The following is a 19525-nucleotide window of genomic DNA, read 5'->3' as shown; positions in this document are numbered from 1 at the left end:
TCTCTTCAATAAATGGTGTTGGGAAAACTGGATAGCTGCATGCAAAAGAATAAGAGTAGACCATGATCTTGCACCATACACAAAAATTAACGCAAAATACATTAAAGACTTGAATGTAAGACCTAAAACCACAAAACTCCTAGAACAAAATATAGGCAGTACACTCTTTGACATTGGTCTTTTCGAATATCATGTCTACTCAGGCTAGGGAAAAAGAAAAAATTAACAAATGGGACTACATCAGACAAAAAAAGCTTCTGCAAGGCAAAGGAAACCAGGAACAAAATGAAAAGACAACCCACCAACTGGGAGAAAATATTTGCAAATCATATATCAGACAAGGGGTTAATCTCCAAAATATATAAAGAACTCATACCACTCAACAACAAAAAAACACAACCCCATAAAAAATGGGCAGAGGACATGACCAGATGTTTTTCCAAAGTAGATATACAGATAGCCTACAGACACATGAAAAGATGTTCAATACCACTAACTGTTAGGGAAATGCAAATCAAAACTACAATGAGATATCACCTTACACCAGTCAGCCAACGGCTGTAATTACCAATACATAAAATAACAAACGTTGGGGAGGATGTGGAGAAAAGAGAACCCTCGTAGACTGCTGGTGGGAATGCAAACTGGTGCAGCCACTATGGAAAAATGTATGGCGATTTCTCAAAAAATTAAAACTACAAATACCATATGATCCAGCTGTCCCACTACTGGGTATTTATCCAAAGAACTTGAAATCAACAATCCAAAGAGATTTATGCACCCCTATGTTCCTTGCAACATTATTCACAATAGCCAAGATGTGGAAGCAACCCGAGTGCCCTTCTACGGGTGAATGGATGAAGATGATGTGATATATATACACAATGGAATAGGACTCAGCCATAAAAAAAGACAAAATCGTCCCATTTGCAACACATGGTTGGACCCTGAGCGTATGATCTTAAGTGAAATTAGCCAGACAGAGAATGACAAATATTGGATGCTCTCACTCGTACGTGGAAGATAAAAGAAACACATGGATAAAGAGAATAGATTAGTGGTTACCAGAGAGGAAGGGGGCTGGAAGGAGGGCAAAAAGGGTAAAGGGGCGTATGTGTATGGTGACAGATAAAAATTAGTCTACTGCTGGTGAGCATGAATAAATATATACAGAAATTGATAAATAATAACGTACACCCGAAGGCGGGCCCCGTAGCGTAGCGGTAAAGTGCGCACGCTCCGCTGCTGGTGGCCTAGGTTCGGATCCCAGGCGGGCACCGGCACACTGCTTGTCAGGCCATGCTATGGTGGGGTCCCATATAAAGTGGAGGAAAATGGGCACGGATGTTAGCCCAGGGCTGATCTTCCTCACCAAAAAAAAAAAAATAATAATAATGTATACCAGAAATGTCACAATGATATAAATGAATACAATCTCAATAACATAATGGAAATAAAAAAATTTAAAAAAATAAAAATAGACACTCAGGAGGCTGGTTAGATGTACAAGGTGCCTTTATTGAGTCCCTTTACTCATCATGCCAATGTAATTATTTTCAAACTTCCCATAAGAACTAGTCTTCTTTCCTAAAGGAATAAATCAATTCTGTTATCATGACAATGACTGAAATGTGACTTTTAAAAATAAATTTCAGGGCCGGCCCCGTGGCTTGGTGGTTAAGTGAGCGCGCTCCACTGCTGGCGACCCGGGTTCGGATCCCGGGCTCGCACCGACGCACTGCTTCTCGGGCCATGCTGAGGCCGCGTCCCACATACAGCAACTAGAAGGATGTGCAGCTGTGACATACAACTATCTACTGGGGCTTTGGGGGAAAAATAAATAAATAAAATCTTTAAAAATAAATTTCATTTAATTGGCTATGATCGCCCACAATGATGGTACGAGAACTATACTTTATAAGTAGAAACATACTAAAGTTTCCTCCAAGAAAATCGCAACCTGCTCCCTGACTTTCCCTGATAACATCCTCCCCTTATCAGTGGGCCAAGGCCTCTGAGGGCTGTGTGTGAGATCATGGGCAGGTCCAGCAGAAATGGGGAGGAGGTGGAAAGGGAAGGTGGGTGCAGCTCAGCTGAGGCTCCAGCCTGGCAGGCAAGAATCTGTGAGGGGGTCCCAGCGCGCAGGAGAGAGGGTGTGTGGGGGATGTCAAAGGAAGGAGTGCAATAGGTCCCTCTTAGTCCTTGAGAAGCAGAGGAGCATGAGGCAAGGGACTTTCCTAAAGAAACCCTACAAATCTCTGGCTGGGAGGGTCCAGAAAGACCCAGAATCTACGTCCCAGAGCAGGAGGGGTCATGGCCGCCTTTGAGAGTCTGGTGAAAGAGATGTCTTTGCCCAGTGGGGAAACTGAGACCCAGGCTGTTGGGGGAGATGACTCACACCTGGCTTAGGACTTGGAAGGCTCAGCCTGGGACTGGGTGAGTGGCCTGTATAGCCGGAGGCAGGGACCCAAGAGGTGCCACCCTGATGACCAGCCGCCCAGCTCTTATCCTGGCATGGAGGCAGAGGGACGGGCAGCAGGGCAGGGTGGGACTAGGCCTCCCCAGACTCTGGGGCCTGGCCTTCCCAGCCTCCTGCAGAGCTGGGGCTCCAGCAGGCGCCACTCCTACACTCACCCCATTCCCAAAGCTCCCCGCGGGACTCAGTCCACCTGGTCAGGACTCACAGACCTCAAAGCCTGCTCTAAATAGCCAGGGTAGTCACAGATCCAGAGAGGCTCCACCAAATGTCACCCAATACTCCCAGCCATCAACAGCTCCCCAAGGCACCAAGCACTCTATGCCTCTGTGACTTTGCACATTTGGTTCCCTCCGCCTGGAATATCCTCCCTTCCCTGATGCCTTTTCTGCCCTTCCCCTGTCCAGACTCTCATGATCTGTCTTCCTTTCTGTCTCTCTGTAAGAAACCTGCCTGCTTGTGTGGGTGACTCACGGGAAACCGAAGAAGAGCCTGCTGACACAGACCAGCAGGACTCCAGTGAAGGCAGCGAGCAGGCTCGGGATGAGCCAGGGAAGCGGGACCTGAGGCGGGGGATGGCGCTCCTTTATGAGGGGAATGCCATCCTGCCAGAGCCACATGGCCAGACCTCTGGTGCCCACAGGCTCCCTCCCTGATACTGGCTCCGAGAGCCCTATGTGCATAGCGACCGCTGAAGCCATAGTGAGCTCAGAAGCCACAGCCCACGGTGGAAGGCAAGAAGTCCCAGTGTGACATCACAGAGCCTGAGGAGAATGTGGACTATGGGCTCTGCAGCCTGTGACTGTCACTTCCCACAGCAACCACCCCACCCCCACCCGTGCTGGGAACTGAAAGGTCCTGCCCCTGTGAGCTTGCCTTGCACACCACATGAGATTACACAAACACATGGGGAGAAGGAGGTGATTCCAATCTCCCTCTCAGGCAAAGTGCCAATAGAAGCAAACAGTGCTCATTGCTCATCTGTCTGCAGTTTTTCCTTTGTACTCTTCTAAAATTATACTTTGGGGGAGGGGGCAGCAAAATAATTTCTCAGGCTTCCTCATTTCCAGGCTTTTCATGACACAATTCTGGTCGATGAGATATAAGTGGATGTGTGTTCAGGGTTTCTAGAAGAGCTTTTGCCTTCCTGATAAAGGGGGAAAGGACACAGTTGGCACAGCTCTGTTCCTTCTTCCTGTCTTGAACCCAGATATGCTGGCTGGGGGGGGGTCCCCTTGGACCCGTTAGCCAACCCCTCAGCAAGCTACACAGACAACATGTGATGACCTTGTTGAGTCACTGCCCCAACATTGATTCCTTCCGCCTGAGCTGCGTATTATTTGAGAAAATAACTGGCTTCTCTCTTACGTGCAGCTGACAGTTGTCATTCGTTTTAGCCACTGAGCATCTGAACCCCTCTGTGTTTGGAAGATTCCCCCAACTGGGACTCAGGGGCCACCAATGAGCCTCAGAGCTGCTACCACCAACCAATGGGTAGTCTTGGCCGAGAGGCAGCCAATGCACACATTTTCAGAGCTCCTGCATGTTGCAGTGTAGTGGCCATTTTGGAGGTCACTTCAATTTCAACGGTGATTGGCTTACTCTTGAACATGGGCAAAATATGTAATTCCAAGGTTCCTGCTTTGCTTTAAAAACTTAGGCTGATAGTGAATGGGAGTAATTGAACTAGAACATTCTGAGAAAATTAATTTGAGACCTACATATGAGAAAATTAATTTGAGACCTACATTAATTAATAAGTACATATGGAGAGATATTAAAAATTTTAAAGGTATATGTATAACAGAGACAAAGAATTGGTAGCCTGCAAGAGAAATGACCTTTGAATAACAGTCTGTTGTCAACACGATACAGTAAAAAGTCCTTATTTGCTTTCTGCCTATTCCACCCAGTGGCAGACAGTCATGATCTCACCGAAAACCTAAGTGAGTCATCTGAATGGGGTCTATTCACGTACATGCTTTCTTGCTGTTTTGAGACATGTTATGACCATAGACAATTCTAAACAAATTAATAGAATGATGGGAGAGTCCTCACTTCTAACAAAAACTGAAAATGCTGAATGTTTGTTATGGTACCTTCTGCTATGCCATGTAAAGACTGTTAGTCTGATGAATAACACGGCCAGCACTATGACCCTTTCTTATCCTCAGGCACCTGGACTCATATAGAGCAACAGCTCTCTGATGTTGCTGTTTTCTGACGCTGAGCTCCAAATTCAGAAAAACAAAATTGACCTTGTGTCTTTTTGGCTGCTAGGTGCACAACAGGCTGGCTCCGCCATCTAAGAACCCATGACATGGCACTCTCATGCATCAAAGAATGTGGAAAACATAGAGATAGAACCAACATGCTCCATATTTCCTTCCTGTGCTCAATGACATTGTAAGCACTGCCTTATTTATTGAGCCCACATTGTGGGGTAAACTGATAAATTAGAAAGATGACTTCATCTCGGTTTTCTATTTCTAAAGTGTTATCAATGTGAATAAGTTTTCAGTAATTTGGATCCTCTTGCAAAGTGAGGAAAAGCACATTCGAAGTCAAGTGCACGGCCCAACACAGAGAGTGTCAACAAACTGGTCTCTAAGAATACTTTTTATTTTTTATTTTTTTTGGGGGGGTGGTGAGGAAGATCAGCCCTGTGCTAACATCGGCCAATCCTCTATTTTTTTTTTTTTATCTGAGGAAGACTGTCCCTGGGCCAACATACGTGCCTGTCTTCCTCCACTTATATGGGACGCTGCCACAGCATGGCCTGCCAAGCGGTGCATCGGTGCGTGCCCGGGATCCGAACCGGACAACCCCGGGCCAAAGCAGCAGAGCGCAAGCACTCAATCAGTTGCACCATCTGCTGGCCCCATAAGAATATTTTATTCCTTGGTTTAAAACACTTATGTTAGTTGGAAGCAACTGTGGCACAAGCTTTACATAACAGATTCCTCAGTGTTTTCACGGCCCATTAATTCATTTTCTCCTCAGATTAACTATCAGTTAAGTCTTCACGGAAAAATGAAAGGGACCCACACACTTACATACCTCACCTCCATAGAGATTCGACTCTCCTCCATCTGATAATGTTGGCCTCTGTAAGAAGTTGCCCTGCCTTGTCATCAACACATGCTTTCTCTGCTTCCTTCATTTTTGCCTGAAGGTCCCTGCAAGAAGCTATAGACCAGAGATTGGTATTCTGGAAGAAAATCAGAGAAGGACAGCCTGAGAGAGGGATACAGGGAACAGATCCATGCTCACAGCCTTCCTAGAAGAAGCTGATGTCCCCACCAGAGAAGACACCGGGGGGACCTGACACTCGGGACTCCAGGACTCCAGGGTCCAGCAACAGATGACTTCAGGAACACAGACTGTTGAGCCAGGGTTGACAGAATGAGATTCACAACATATGACTGAGTAACGCCCATGAGGGAAATCTGACGGTGCCTATTTCTTTCAGAATTTGTGGCTTCTTGTTTCAGAATTCTGTTGACCAGATTTACTGATTTCTTTTCTGATGAGGACACAATAAGGCCCCTTTTTATACTTTATGTTCCATCTCCAAACCCTGAATTTCACAGGCTATGACCATGACTATGACAATTATCAAACTTATCTGAATATTGGTGTTTAATTTAAATCTTTCCTTGATTGATATATTCATCCAAAATATATGGAAAGAACGATCCTATTTGAAAGAGCAAAAATACTTCTTCACCTGGGCCCACCTATCGGAATCTGGGCACAGATAATAAGAGTTCCTCCACACTATCACGGTGAGGCTGAATATGGAAAGCTGTGAGTTACAGCTGAGAATTACAAGCTAATTAATTCGCAGGAAAACTTTACAATCATGCCCTAATAATTGGAATCCAGAGGAGTGCTTTTACACAAATTGAAGCTTGGGACTATTCCAGCTGCCCTGTGAACCTTCTGGGAAACATTTAAATTGTGATGTGTAGAGAGCTCCACTTTTTAGTGGCATGATAACTCTACAGGAACTTGAACATACATTTACACACAGACGCTCAGGAGGCTGCTTAGATATACACAGTGCCTTTACTGAGTCCCTGTACTGAACACGGCAATGTCATTATTGTCAAAGTTTCCATAAGAACTAGTTCGCTTTCCTCATTGAATAACTAGGAAAATTGGTCATGATAACATGACCATGACTGAAATCTCGCTTCTAAAAATAAATTTCATTTAATTAGCTATGACCAGGCCACTATGAGGGAATAAGAACTGTACTTTATAAGTAGAAACATGCTAAAATTCCCTCTCACAAAAATGGTACCTGTCACTGGCTTTATAGACGGCACGTCAGGAACACTGGACAGCGTGGGGCTCTCAGAGAACACCTGGAGGTTTCTCACTACATGCCTGTAGCGACTGGCAGCAAAACCTGGAGGAGAAAGCACACTTGATCTCGACCTTGGAATACACAAGAAGATAGGTTCAGCAAAAAAATATATCTGGAATTTGGGAAGTATCTAAGTGACTCTCCAGGCAGAGTTTAATTCTCTAGTCTTAGGGTCTTACAGCTCTAGATCTCCGGCCAGAAATCACGGAGGTCTTTGGGTGTCTTTTACTTACACCTCTTCCTATTTTACATAAACAAAACAGCCCAAACAGAACATGACATGCACAAGTTGAAAGCCCAGGTCCTCCCAGCACACCAGCTGCCACCCCAGCCCTGGTCGCCGTGAGGTTTCGTTTCGATATCCTTGCCTAAGGGAGGAAACAGGCATAAACAAACAATATCAATGTGTGTAAAAATATAGCTGCTAATTGTGATTGTGTATGTCTTCTAAAAATTAATTTACATTCATGATAATTTCCCAATTATTCCTAATTTCCACTTCCTATAAGAAATGTAAAGAGGTAACATATTCAATTAATGATATTGTCAAAACAAAACAAAACAAAAAGACCACACCTGAGATGGAACTTGAATTATTAGCTCAGTGAAAAAGAGGTATTGGAAAAAGTTGTGTGAAAACCCGGTCTGGGACATTTTGCCTGTGATAAATTGCTAGCTGCTCTTGGGAAACAACTAGTGTGCTTGATCAAATTTGGTATATTTTAATCAGATTAAGATTTCTTCTACGCAGTTACCAAGAAGACCCAGCCAACCGTCAATCAGAGGTCACATTGTCTTGAAGACATTTATTTGACCCTTTCCTTCTTTTTCTTTCATTCTTTTCTTTGTTTCATTTCCTTCCTCCCTCTCTCTCTCTTTCTCTCTCTCATTCTCTCTTCCTTTCTTCCTATTAATGTCTTTGAGAGAACTCTTCGAATTGGACTGCTTACAGTCCTCTGTCCTTGCAGCAAGTTTGAAACAAAACTTGTAGGCATGCTTGTAGCCAATTTGTAGAAAAAGTTGTACTGTTGTACTGTCTACAATAATTAGACACCACAACCTCCTGGTTTTCCTCCTCCTTTATTTGCTTCTCTACCTGAGTCTCCTTTGCTGATGCTCCCTCCTCTCTGACCTCTAAATATTAGAGCATCCAGTGCGCTTCTCCATCTCTACTTCACTTCCTAGGCCATCTCTTGTGGCCCATAGCTTAACTACTCTCCATCTGCTTTCAGTTCCCAAATTAGTATCTCCAGCCCTGACCTCTCCCCTGAACTCCAGACTCATCCTTCCACCTGCTCAGACGACATCTGCACTTGGTGTCTAACAGGCATCTCACATTTCACCTTTCCAGACTGAATCCCTGGATTCCTTCCTCCAGAAACCTACTCCTCCCTCAGTGATGTACGTCCGAGAAATTAGGACCATCATTCACCCTCCTGTTCAGATCAAACCCTTAGAGTCACCTGACTCCTGTCTCTATCTCATGTCCCACATCCAATCCATCAGCTCTACCTTCAAAACAGAAACTCATGAGTCCAAGCCATAACCTTCTCTTTCTTGGATATTGCAGTAACCTCCTAAGTGACCTGTGCCTCTTCTGCCCTGACCCTTAATAGATTCTGCTGCAAATAGTAGCCAGTGCTCCTTATAAAGCTTAGATCATGGCCTCTGCTCAGAAGCCTCCAATTGTTTCCTGGCTCACTCACAGTAAAGTCTGCAGTCTTTACTGTGGCCTTCAAGGCCCTCCCTCATCTGGCCCCACTCACTTCCTGACCTCATTCCTAACACTCAGCCCCTTGCTCAATCCATGCCAATAGGCACACAGAATTCTCCGCCAACAATATTCACAGAGCTGGCTCCCTCACTGCACCGAGTTCTTTGTTCAAGGGGTGCCTTCTGCCATTATCCCCATGCCTGCATCTCCAATGATATCCTTAGAATAGATTCCCAACTGTTAGAAGGGGGTTAATGAATGTGAACATTTGAAACTTCTTTTGCATGGTTTGGAAGGTGCTTTCCTGAAAGTTTGCACATGTTTATACTATCATTGTGAGCATACCAATGCTATAACACTAACATTATAATTAAATATTAGCATAAAATAATATCATCAATTTTATAGATCACAAATAATACGTTGATCTTTTCATTTATATCTTCTTAAATTACTTATGAAATTAAATATTTTTATAAACCTGTAGGTCATTTTATTATAGTTGTTTGGTGAATCTCCCTTTTATATCTTTTATCACTCACATTTCAAGTTTATGCCTTGGGGTATTTTTCTTTTTTTTATTGTGGTAAATAAACATAACATAAAATTTACCATTTTAACCATTTTTAAGTGTGCAGTTCTGTGGCATTAAGTGCATTCACAGTGCTACATGACCATCACTACTATTCATTCCAGAACTTTTTCATCATTCCAAACAGATACTCTGTACCCATTAAATAATGACTCCTCATTTTCCACTACCTCCAGCCCCTGAAAACCACTGTTCTGCTTCTGACTCTATGAATTTGACTACTCTAGGTACCTCATACAAGTGCAACAATAGGATATCTGTCTTTTTGCCTATAATTTACTCCACTTAGCATAATGTCCTCAATATTCATTGTCACTGACATTTAGCAGTCCTGAAAGTTGGTATGTTGTAGCATGTATCAGAATTTCCTTCCTTTACAAGGCCAAATAATATTTCATTGTATGCATATGCCATATTTTCTTTATCCATTCATCTATTGTTGGACATTTAGGTCCTTTCCACCTTCTGGCGATCGTGAGTGATGCTGCTATGAACAGGAGTGTAGAAATATCTATTCAAGTCCCTGCTTTCAGTTCTTTGGGGTATATAGCCAGTAGTGGAATATCTGAATCATATGGTAATTCTATGTTCAATTTTTTGAGAAAGGGCCATATTATTTTCCACAGCAGCTGCACCATTTTACATTCTCGTCAGCAAGGCACAAGGGTTCCAATTTCTCCACATCCTTGCTATCACTTTCTGTTTTCTTCTGTTGTTGTTTTATAACATCCGTCCTAATGGGTATGAAGTGGTATGTCATTGTGCTTTTGATGGAAGTGTTGGGTTTTTATTTCTGATTTACAGGAGCTCCTTTCTTTAAAACTTTTGGCACTGTTTATTGCAAATATATTCCTGGTTTGTTCTTTGCCTTTTAATTTTGTGTGCAATTTTGAATATCAGGTTTTGTTGTTTTTCTGTAATCAAATCTATTGATATTTCCTTAGCATCATCTTACCTTTCTTCTAAGTCTTTCCCTCTCCTTCTCTCTGATAAATATTTACTTATACTTCTTATTTTCTTTGTCATTTAAATCTTTAATCTATCTGACATTAGGTAGTGGTAAGACATAAGGTAAAGGTCTAATCGTGTATGTCACTCATGTCATCACAGTAAATTGTTCCAGCATCATTTATCAAGTAAGCTTTCCTTTTCCTCTTACAACAGTTACTAAGTTCTTCATATATGCTAAGATCTGTGGGTGGCCCTGTGAGGTGCCTCCCAGACCCCAGTCCTGGAAGGCAGAATCTATCCCCCAGCTGCTGGAAGACAGCCTCTGCTTTGAGGGTAGCCTCCTCGAAAGAAAATTGCCTCACCCAAGGTCCCGCCTCCTTCAGGGGCAGTTTGTTTGCATCCAGGGACTGGTCAACAAGAGGGTTTCAAGGTCCAGCCACTTTGCCCCAATGCAGGGTAATGCTGAAGTGCCATCCCAGCCCCCATGTGACCTCTGGGTTGCTTGAGGCTTTTGTTGGGCCCTTACCACAGATGGACTGCTCCCTCTGCTCAGGCCCGCTTCCTTCCCATCCCTTAAATTCTACAGGTGTTGATCCCAAAATGATTCCCTATTAAACATTCTGCAGGCTACTCTTTAGAATCTGTTTGTGGACTTTTGTTTCATTAATTTACTAAAATTAGCACCATGTATTTCGGTGTTTGTAGTTTTAGAATTCAGGGGGCTTTTTGCGTTCTTAGTTGTCACACTCTGAATCCCTAAAGTTAGCATGTTACGTAGTAAACAAAAACACCAGCACGCAAAAATATTCACTGATGAACAAGAAATGAGGCCCCACCCAAACGTCACCTTTCACTCAAAAGTAGCATCTTCATTTCCCATCTCAACTGTAATGTAAAACAATGCCAAGTGCAGGTATAATGAAAACTTACAGCAAAGTCAAAATTAAAATCTTGCAAAAGAAGCAGAATTTAATGATGTTTATAGAAGTGATATTAGAATACCATTGAAGTCACCCAAAGGCCATGAACCGATAAGGAGCTAGTCTAAAACAGCTAAACATTGAAGAAGGGACAACACGGTAGGCTCTTCAAAAAGAATGGCCTATGGCTTCCCTGGTAAATTCTAAACACATTAAAGAATGAACACTCATCCTTCTCAAATTCTTCCGAAAAACAGAAGAAGGAAGACTTTGTCCAATTCATTCTATGAGTTCAGTATCGCCATGATACCAAAGCCAGATGAAGACATCACACACATACAAACTACAGACCAGTATCCTTCATGGATATAGATGCAAAAACCCTCAACAAAATACTGGAGAACTGAAACCGGGGCATATTAAAGGATTACACACCAGGATCAAGTAAGATTTAGCCCAGGAACGCAAGAGTGGTTCAACACACAAAAGTCAATCAACGTACTACACCATATTAATAGAGTGCAGGGAAAACACAGCATGATCATCTCAATGGCGAATAAGCATTTGGCAAAATCCAACACCCCTCTGTGATTAAGACACTCACACACCAGGGATAGAAGGGAACTTCTTCAACCCGATAATGGGCATTGATGAAAACCCCACAGCTAACATTGTACTTGATGGGGAAGGACTGAAAGCTTTCCCTGTAAGATCAGGAACAAGACAAGTGTGCTTGCTTTTGCCATTTCCATTTAACACTGTGCTGCAAGTTCTAGCCAGAGCAGTTAGGCAAGAAAAACAAACAAAAGCATCCACACTGGAAAGGAAGAAGTAAAACTATATCCATTTGCAGATGACATGATCTTGTATATAGAAAACCCTAATCAATACACACACACCCACACCCACCCACCCACCCACACACACACACACACACACACAGAGCTAACAAATGAGCTCAGCGAAGTAGCAGCATTATTCATAGTAGCCAAAAACAGGGAAACAACTCACATGTCCATTAGATGATGAGTAGATAAAACAAAATATGACATATCCGTATGACAGACTATTATTCAGCCATGAGAAGGAATGAAGTACTGATACATACTATGACATGAATAAACCTTGAAAACATGCTCAATGAAAGAAGTCAGATGCAAAAGGCCACATATTGTATGATTCTCTTTAGATGTACCATCCACAAGAGACAAAACCGTACAGACAGCAAGTAGATTAATGGTTGCCAGGGGATGGGAGGAAGGAGGAATTGGGAAGTATGAGGCTTCTTTTTGGGATGATGGAAAGATTCTGCAATTAGATTAATGAAGATAGTTGTACAACATTACAAATACGTTAAGAACCTCTGATTTATGCACTTTAAAAGAAGAAAATGCTGAATTTTATGTTATGTGAATTTTATCTCAATAAGAATTTGTTGAAAAGAGAGAGCACGGCTTTTAAACATCAAATGATTGAGGAGTCCTGGGGAAAAAACGGTGAATCTCAGGTTTCTTTTGCGTATTTTTAACTGTCAAAAATGACCCTTACTGAGAAAGCCAAACTGAAGGGAAAGGTGTCATATCACATTATCATACAATTTTGTGAGGGAAATTAAGGCAAAAACATGAAACGAAGGAACCTGTGTTCTTCTTGGCTCTAAAAACCAGTGTTTGAGAGGTAGCAGTCCAAAACTGTCAAGAGAAGAATTGATTGGCTGGTCCAGCTCGTCCTCTCTTGCCACAGCTGAGCTATGAATGGGCTGGCCTTGAGTCAGGGCATCGCCCTGGACTAGTCACGGGTCACCCTGCACAGAAGATAGCCACTGAGGGACTTTGGGTGGGGCAGAAGTACCCCGTCACAGCTAAAGTCCTCCCCCTCACCCACACCCTGCCATTCCTCCCGCCATCCTCAGCCATCCTGAGAATTCGCCAGTCTCCCCTGGACCTCACAGCCCCTACAACCCAGCTGTGGGAGCACTGAGTGTCAGCCCAGCCGCCTCCCTTCCCGACTCCCTCCTGCTCTTCAACTCCCCTCTCTTGCCTCCCCCACCCCCAACTCTGTCCTGAAGAAGTTTTGGAGAACATCCTCAGCACCCTGTTATCGGCTCTGGAGCAGGCTAAGGTTCAGGGCTTTGGCCCATTAAGCTCAAGGCCTCTCGCTGGCTAGAGATGAATGACCCAGGGAGTGCTCTGTGCACATAGTTTGAGGAAGCTGAGTCAGCCTGTGTCTTTGTCAGGGCTGCCAAGGGGGTGGACCCTCTGGGGCTCAGTGCCCTTGATTCTTTGTTGTGCCTTTATCCCCACCGCAGGAGGTAATGGGGCCCCTGAGACTCCTGGTTCCCTGCTTTGTCCTGTCCCCAGCATGTACTTTAGGAGGAGGCTGAGAGAGGGAGAGGATTCTGTTGACCCTGGGGAGATACTTGGAGGTGTTCGCAGACAGGACGAGGGAGTCCTCTTGGCACCACAGCAGTAACTGCTTCCTCTGATCGCATCTACTCCCCAGCCAGGGCAAGAGCCGCCTCTACTTTCCCAGAATTCACTCTCTTGACCCCCTATGAGTCCTTTCCTTACCATCAAAAATCTTCACCCGAACCTCAACAGAGCCCCTATAGCAGGTCCCTTCAGCTCTCTCCATACCTCCACAGCTTTCTATCCAATCTGATGTCATAACCTCTCTGAAACTCAGTTTCCTTAACTGGAAATTGGGAATAAAGATAGTATTTACCTGATAAGAGTGTTTATAAGATTGAAATGAGATCAGGATCATATTGTATTTCACACAGCACCTGGTGGACCATAAAAGCTTAATACACATTAGTGGCTGCTGTTGCCATGATTTTATTATTTTATAAGTCATGCAACCAATTCTAAGGAGCACTGAGTATGTGTGAGGCCCTGTGCCAGGAACCTAGGGTCACACTCTTTGGCCTCAGATAGGTTTAAATCTATTCTGAGAGATAAGAGAAATCACCAGTCAATAAAATAGTTCATAAGCATATAATCGGCTTATAAAAATTGTCAGTTTTTCAAAATGTGTCAAAATGCTCAGAAATCTCACTCAGGACCTCTGCCCCTGAAATACAGCCTCCCTCGCATTTGCTGCAACCTTCGCTGCTGTGTGGCTGGATAAGCCCGTCATCCACATGTGGTGGGCCGGGCTTTGGGAAACCCACAAGGGCCTCATCTGGCTTTTCCAGCTGGTCCTCCCTTCCACATGCCGGGCCAACAGCACCAACACAGCCTACGCCTCAGCCCTGACTCTCCAATTGCCAGGGCACCAGAGCCTGAGCTCCAGACAGGTTCTGGGGGAGGGAGGGTTGCTGTCCAGGAGGTCTTGCAGGGAGGATTGAGAACTCTGTCCCTACCACTGCCCTAGAAGGCTCCTTAGTAGGGGAAGTAGATGGGGGTGGGCCAGGGGCAAGGGGTGGCCAAAGGCATTTGTGGGAGGGAGGCAGGAGGGACCACACCTAGGGACAGGGAGGAGTCAGGAGCCAGGGAACTCAGCCAGCAGACAGGATCCAATTCCTCCGGGGTGAACTCTGAGAGAGATCCTGGGAACTTGTGCGCACAGAAGGCTCCAAGAGGGAAAGAGCCAGAGAGGAAGACCGGCCACTCCACCTACCTGTGGCCTGAGTCCTCTGGGAAAGGCCAGCAGGCAACAGGGCCAGTGGGAGCCGCCTCCCTCAGGGCCCCTCCTGCCTACCCCTCCTTGTCCTTCAGTGCCTGCCTGCAGAGATGGAGAGGGAGAGAAGATCACGCAGTCAGGCAGGACTCAGATAAAGCTGGACCCCAGGCGAGTGAGAGCACCAGGCCCTGAGCCAGTAGCCAGTTGATAAGGAGCGGTGGCCCCTATGGCTCTGGCCTGTCCCTCCCTCCCTCCCAGGGCCCTTTGGCTCCCAGCACACAGCGTGAGACAGGACTGATAATGGTCTGGCTGTCCATGAGGTCCTCAGGGACACAGTGGGTTTGGCCCAGTGCATGAGCCCTCGGAGCCTTGGTTTTGCACGCCAACTGGAGAAAGATAGATCCCAGAGGTGGGGACTCTGGGGGACTTGCACAGGACCCGAACAGTTGGGGACCCATCCCTGGCGCTAAGGCTCCTGAGGGTGCTAAGCTCTTTCTCTGAGACCCTGCTCTTTCTCCACAGCCAGCCTCTGGGCTGCTGCCTCAATGGAAGTGGAGAGAATGCACTGTGGGCTTTTTGGACACCACAGCCAGACCTGCCTGTGGCCTGCGTGGCAGCCTGCCTGACACCCTAGCCTGGGCCAATTCTCCCTTCCCTACAGGTCTTGAGGGGAAATGGCCAGGCTTCCTGAACCCAGGAGTGTTTGAGGGAGTGTCAAGTAACTGGTGTCCCTTCTGGTACCCTCCCCCTTCCCCAAGTCCCCATATTCTGAAGGCAGGCTGATGTCTCTCCAGGTACACGGCAGATCTTCTGGACATACTGAAAACCAGCTACAGCATCCCCTCTGCCTGCTTCTCTCTCCCGCCCACCGCAGCCCAGCTTCTGAGAGGTGAGTCAGGGACCCTCCCCAGAGGGAAGTGAAGGGAGGAAATGAGCATCCCAGCGGGAGTCAGGACAGCTGAGAGGAGCTGAGGAGAGGTGGTCCTGAGCTGGCCAGCCTGGAGAGCCTGGGAGGATGGCTGGCCCAGTGTCCGTCGTGGTTAAGGCCTTGGAGAAGAGCAACTCCTCACGGAGCCAGTGGGTCAAAGAAGGGACGTGACAACATAGCCCGGGAGACAAACTTGCATGTGGGGCCTCCCACAGATCCCAGGCTCAAAACTCTCAAACAGGGGACACTGGCCTGGAGCAGTGAACTTAACCACTGGGCCATCAGGTCAGCCCCTAATCAGCATATTTTTTAAAACGACTTTTTATTGAGCAAATACTACACGCCAGGTGCTGTGCTAAGAGGTTTAATGAGAGGATAAATAAGCTGTCCAAGGTCCTAGAGCAGGAAGGAGAATTTCGCTTTGAACTCAACTGTCTCTGACTCCAGAGCTTACGATCTTAACCTCCCCGGAAACAAATACGCAAAAAGGAAAATAATTTTGGGTTGGGGACTAGCTAGGATTATGACTCATCCACTTTTTTTCAAAATTTTAATGATGTGATATTGTTTGCATTGTTTAAAGAAGGAATCTTCGCTATTTCAGAGACAGTGGGAAATGTGCTAGTTGCTAAAGGTATAGTTGTTTTCAAAACGGTCGGCTAGACAAGCATTTCCCAAAGTGTGTTCCTGGAATAAGAATCCCGAGGAGCGCATCGTGAAAACAGAGTCGGCAGAAACACAAGTTTTGTACAAGCTGTGGTCTATGACATCCTTTTGGAAATTAATAATGTAAATCAGATTAAAAGGTCCAGTATGCTCTGCAGGAAAGAAACACGTTTAACTTTGTTTAAGGCATTTCTTTTGTCTAAGGCAGATCTTTAGGCGATAGAACACTTTTGTCCCATCATATCTATTAAGATGATGCAGTCAAATACGGTGGGGGACAATTTTCTAAGAAGACAAATGAGTGTGATGGAGCGAGGGGTGGCAGGCTATGGGTGCTCAGGCCCTGCTCTCTCTCAGCTTCTGCGCTGTGGAGGTGCACACAGGAGCCTGTAGTTACTGCGGGTACTAGAAAGAGTCGAGTGCCCAAGCCAGCACTCACAAGACACTGCACAAGCACTTCTGTACTGAACAGTCAGGACATGCCCATCCCCACCTTCATCAACCGAAACAACCCTTTAGGGCTGCATTTGATTGTCTGTATCACTCCACGCTCTCTCCCGTATCCACGTGAACACACACCAAGAGTGAGTGTGTATAATGGTGAAGAATACGGGCTTAGCCTCAGGACCCCTGGGTTTCAATCCAGCTCCTTCTTTTCCAGGCTGTGTGACCCTGGGCAAGGTGCTTAACTCTCTCAGCCTAGTTGCCTGGAAAAGCCTATGCAATGGAAATGACAATAGCAATTGTCACGGGGTCATTTCTTTCATTCAAGAAATAGTCACAGACAGTTACTGCTCCAGGCAGTTGGATGGTGGAACGGAGAACAAGCCCCAAAGAGTCCCTGCCTTCGTGGAGCTTACACAATGGTGGGAGGACGGATGGTGGGGGCAACGTCACACAGGGCCGGGGGGAGGCTAGCTGAGCAGGGGCATTGAAGCAGAGAGCTCAGAGATGAGAACGAGCCAGCCACACGCAGCTCAGGGAGAAAAGCTGAGCAGGCAGAGGCCACCTGGAAAGTCCTGGAGGTGGGAATAGCTCACATAGTTGCAACATGGAGGAATCTCAAACTCATTATGCTAAGTGCAAGACACCGCAATCAAAAGGCTATGAGTCCATTCACATGAGACTCTGGAAAAGGAAAGACTAGAGGGATAGAAGACAAATCAGCGGTTTCCAGGGGCAGTAGGTACCGGGAGAAACTGACTACAAAAGGCCTTAAGAGAATTTGGGGGGGTGATGGAACTGTTCCAAATCTTAATTATGGTGGTGGTTACAGGACTGCATGCATCTGTCAAAACTCCTATAACTAGGCACTAAAAAAGCGTGAATTTTACTCCATGTTAAAAACAAAAAATCTTGTTTTGGCTCCCAGGTTTCCACGGCACCAAGACTAATGCTCCACCGGAACTTCTGGGCTGTTTCCCTATGGCCAATCCCTAGCAGTCCACTTGATTTTCCATCCACTTTCTGCTCCAATTACAACTTGCTCCTCAGCATCTTATCAATATTCGACAGACTTGCCATCTTCCCGGCCTTTTTGCATGCTGTGCCCCTCACCTGCAATTCCCTCCCCTCGGCCTTCTGCCCCTCTAAACCCTCTACACCGTGGTGCTCTGAAGCCTCCAGTCCCTTGCAGAGTCTGTGCTGCACACCGGAGGGCAGGCTCCTCTCTCAGTGTTCCAGGGCGTCAGGCGGGAGTTATTCTGACTTCAGGTTCCTTACCAACAGGAGCGCAGGATGTGGCCTTACTCACCTCCACGCCAAGCGCTCAAAATAATGCACGCGCGGCCTAGCACACAGTAGGCCCTCGATGCAGTGCACGCGGGAGGGAGAGGGACCCCGGAGCCCCAGAGGAGGTGAGATCTGAGCTGAATCTGTGTCTGAAGGGCTAACGAGGCACCTTCGAGGGAGGTCAGGCCATGAGGACCGGGGCGGGGTAGAAAGAGTGGCAAGTGTGGCGGTCCAGGAGGCGCAAGGTGACCGCCCAGAGCCCGCTGTCGTGGCGCCCCCGGGGACCCGCGTACCTTGTCCTCGTAGGAGCGCTGGGCGGCGCTCACCGACCTGGCCTTCATCAGCAGAAGCACCAACAGAGGCACAGGGAGCCAGTGGCGGATACCGCCACCATGATGCTGCCCACGAGCTAAGGAGCTGCGCCCCCAACGGTCCTCCTCGGCCCCGCCCCTCACCCCGACTCCGCCCCTAACGGACCCGCACACGACCAGCCAGTCCATCCTCTCCCCACCCTCCAACTCCTGGTAAACCTCACCCCACCCTGCCGACCTGGTCTCGGTGCCACCCTCAGCACCCTCCCCCCAAGACAGGGCTAGATTCTCCAATTGCCACAGTGCCTCCTAGCCCCACCCATCTCCCCGACCCTACCATCCTCACCTGGTCCAGACTGCTCCTCCTCACCCTTCTCTCTCTCTAACCTGGCCCACCAATCGCTCCGCCCCTGGCACCCCGCCACTCGGCTGTCCCCGCCCTCCCCACTGCTCCCCAAGTGGGCCCAGCAGACTGGCGGTGATGGGATGACCCTATCCATGCCCAAGGGCAGGTGAGTCGTGCGCACCAGGAAGACCACGGAGGTGACCAGCAAGCTGCCCGAGGAGAGGCATAGGGACAGGATGGGCAGCATGAAGAAGCCAAAGTTGCACTGACCGATGCTGTTGTTGACACACTTGCAGTGATGTTCTAAGTCCTGGGCAGAGGGAAGGGGGCAGCGTTCTGGACACCAGAAGAGGACAGGTAAAGCTCCCCGGGCCAGGCCTACAGCCAGTGTGGGGCCCCTGGGCATCTAGTGTCAGCGAGCCCTGGGGTAGGACAGGGGTGCCTTTTCTCCCCCTGGCCTGACCAGGCTTAGCATAGATGTGGATGCTCCTGGGCGTGTGAGCACGTGGGTCGGCAGGGGCCAGCCTCCCAGGACAGGTGCCGGCAGGGAGGCAGTGAGCTGCATGAGCGACGAAGACTGGCTGGGAGTTACTGCCACCCTTGGCCTTGGCAGTCCTGGAAGTGGTTTGAGGCCTGCTGCTGGTCCCCTGTGCAAGTGGGCCTCTTGAACCGGCCAGGTGCTGGGCAGGTGTGGGTGGGGGCCGGAAGGGGCAGATGAGAGGCGCTCACCTAACACAAATGTTTCACCAGGGGCACGGGTACGTCCGCGGCGGGCGGTGGAAGCAGCACTGTGAGCACCACGCACGCAGAAGGCTGTGTGGTTCACCCATTCCACATGCACCGTCCTGGGGCCCTGTTCGTTGGAGCCTGGCATGGGAAGAGGATTGTGCA

General features: G+C 47.1%; 1 protein-coding gene across 8 annotated transcripts in view; it reads right to left on the bottom strand.

Moving 5' to 3' along the window:
- Nucleotides 1-18344, bottom strand: part of SENP5 (SUMO specific peptidase 5) — a 92378-nt gene extending 74034 nt beyond the window's left edge. For 5 of the 8 annotated variants that reach the window (XM_087439799.1, XM_087439801.1, XM_087439803.1 and 2 more), the window contains exons 1-3: nucleotides 18271-18344; nucleotides 6786-6893; nucleotides 5542-5687 (exon numbers count right to left, since the gene is read on the bottom strand). In XM_087439799.1, the coding sequence (XP_087295925.1) occupies nucleotides 5542-5639 (98 nt within the window). In that variant the 5' untranslated portion in view covers nucleotides 5640-5687; nucleotides 6786-6893; nucleotides 18271-18344. Of the gene's footprint in view, nucleotides 1-5536; nucleotides 5688-6785; nucleotides 6894-7084; nucleotides 7102-18270 lie in introns of those variants that run through there. The other 3 variants (XM_087439800.1, XM_087439804.1, XM_087439802.1) reach the window with 3 other exon arrangements.
- Between the last annotated feature and the right edge of the window lie 1181 nt (nucleotides 18345-19525).

The sequence above is a fragment of the Ceratotherium simum genome, chromosome 15, assembly GCF_057802395.1.
Source record: "Ceratotherium simum simum isolate JZ-2026a chromosome 15, ASM5780239v1, whole genome shotgun sequence".
Taxonomy (NCBI): Eukaryota; Metazoa; Chordata; class Mammalia; order Perissodactyla; family Rhinocerotidae; genus Ceratotherium; species Ceratotherium simum.
The sequence above is the reverse complement of the archived record's forward strand: the minus strand, read 5'-3'. Positions and strand labels throughout refer to the sequence as shown.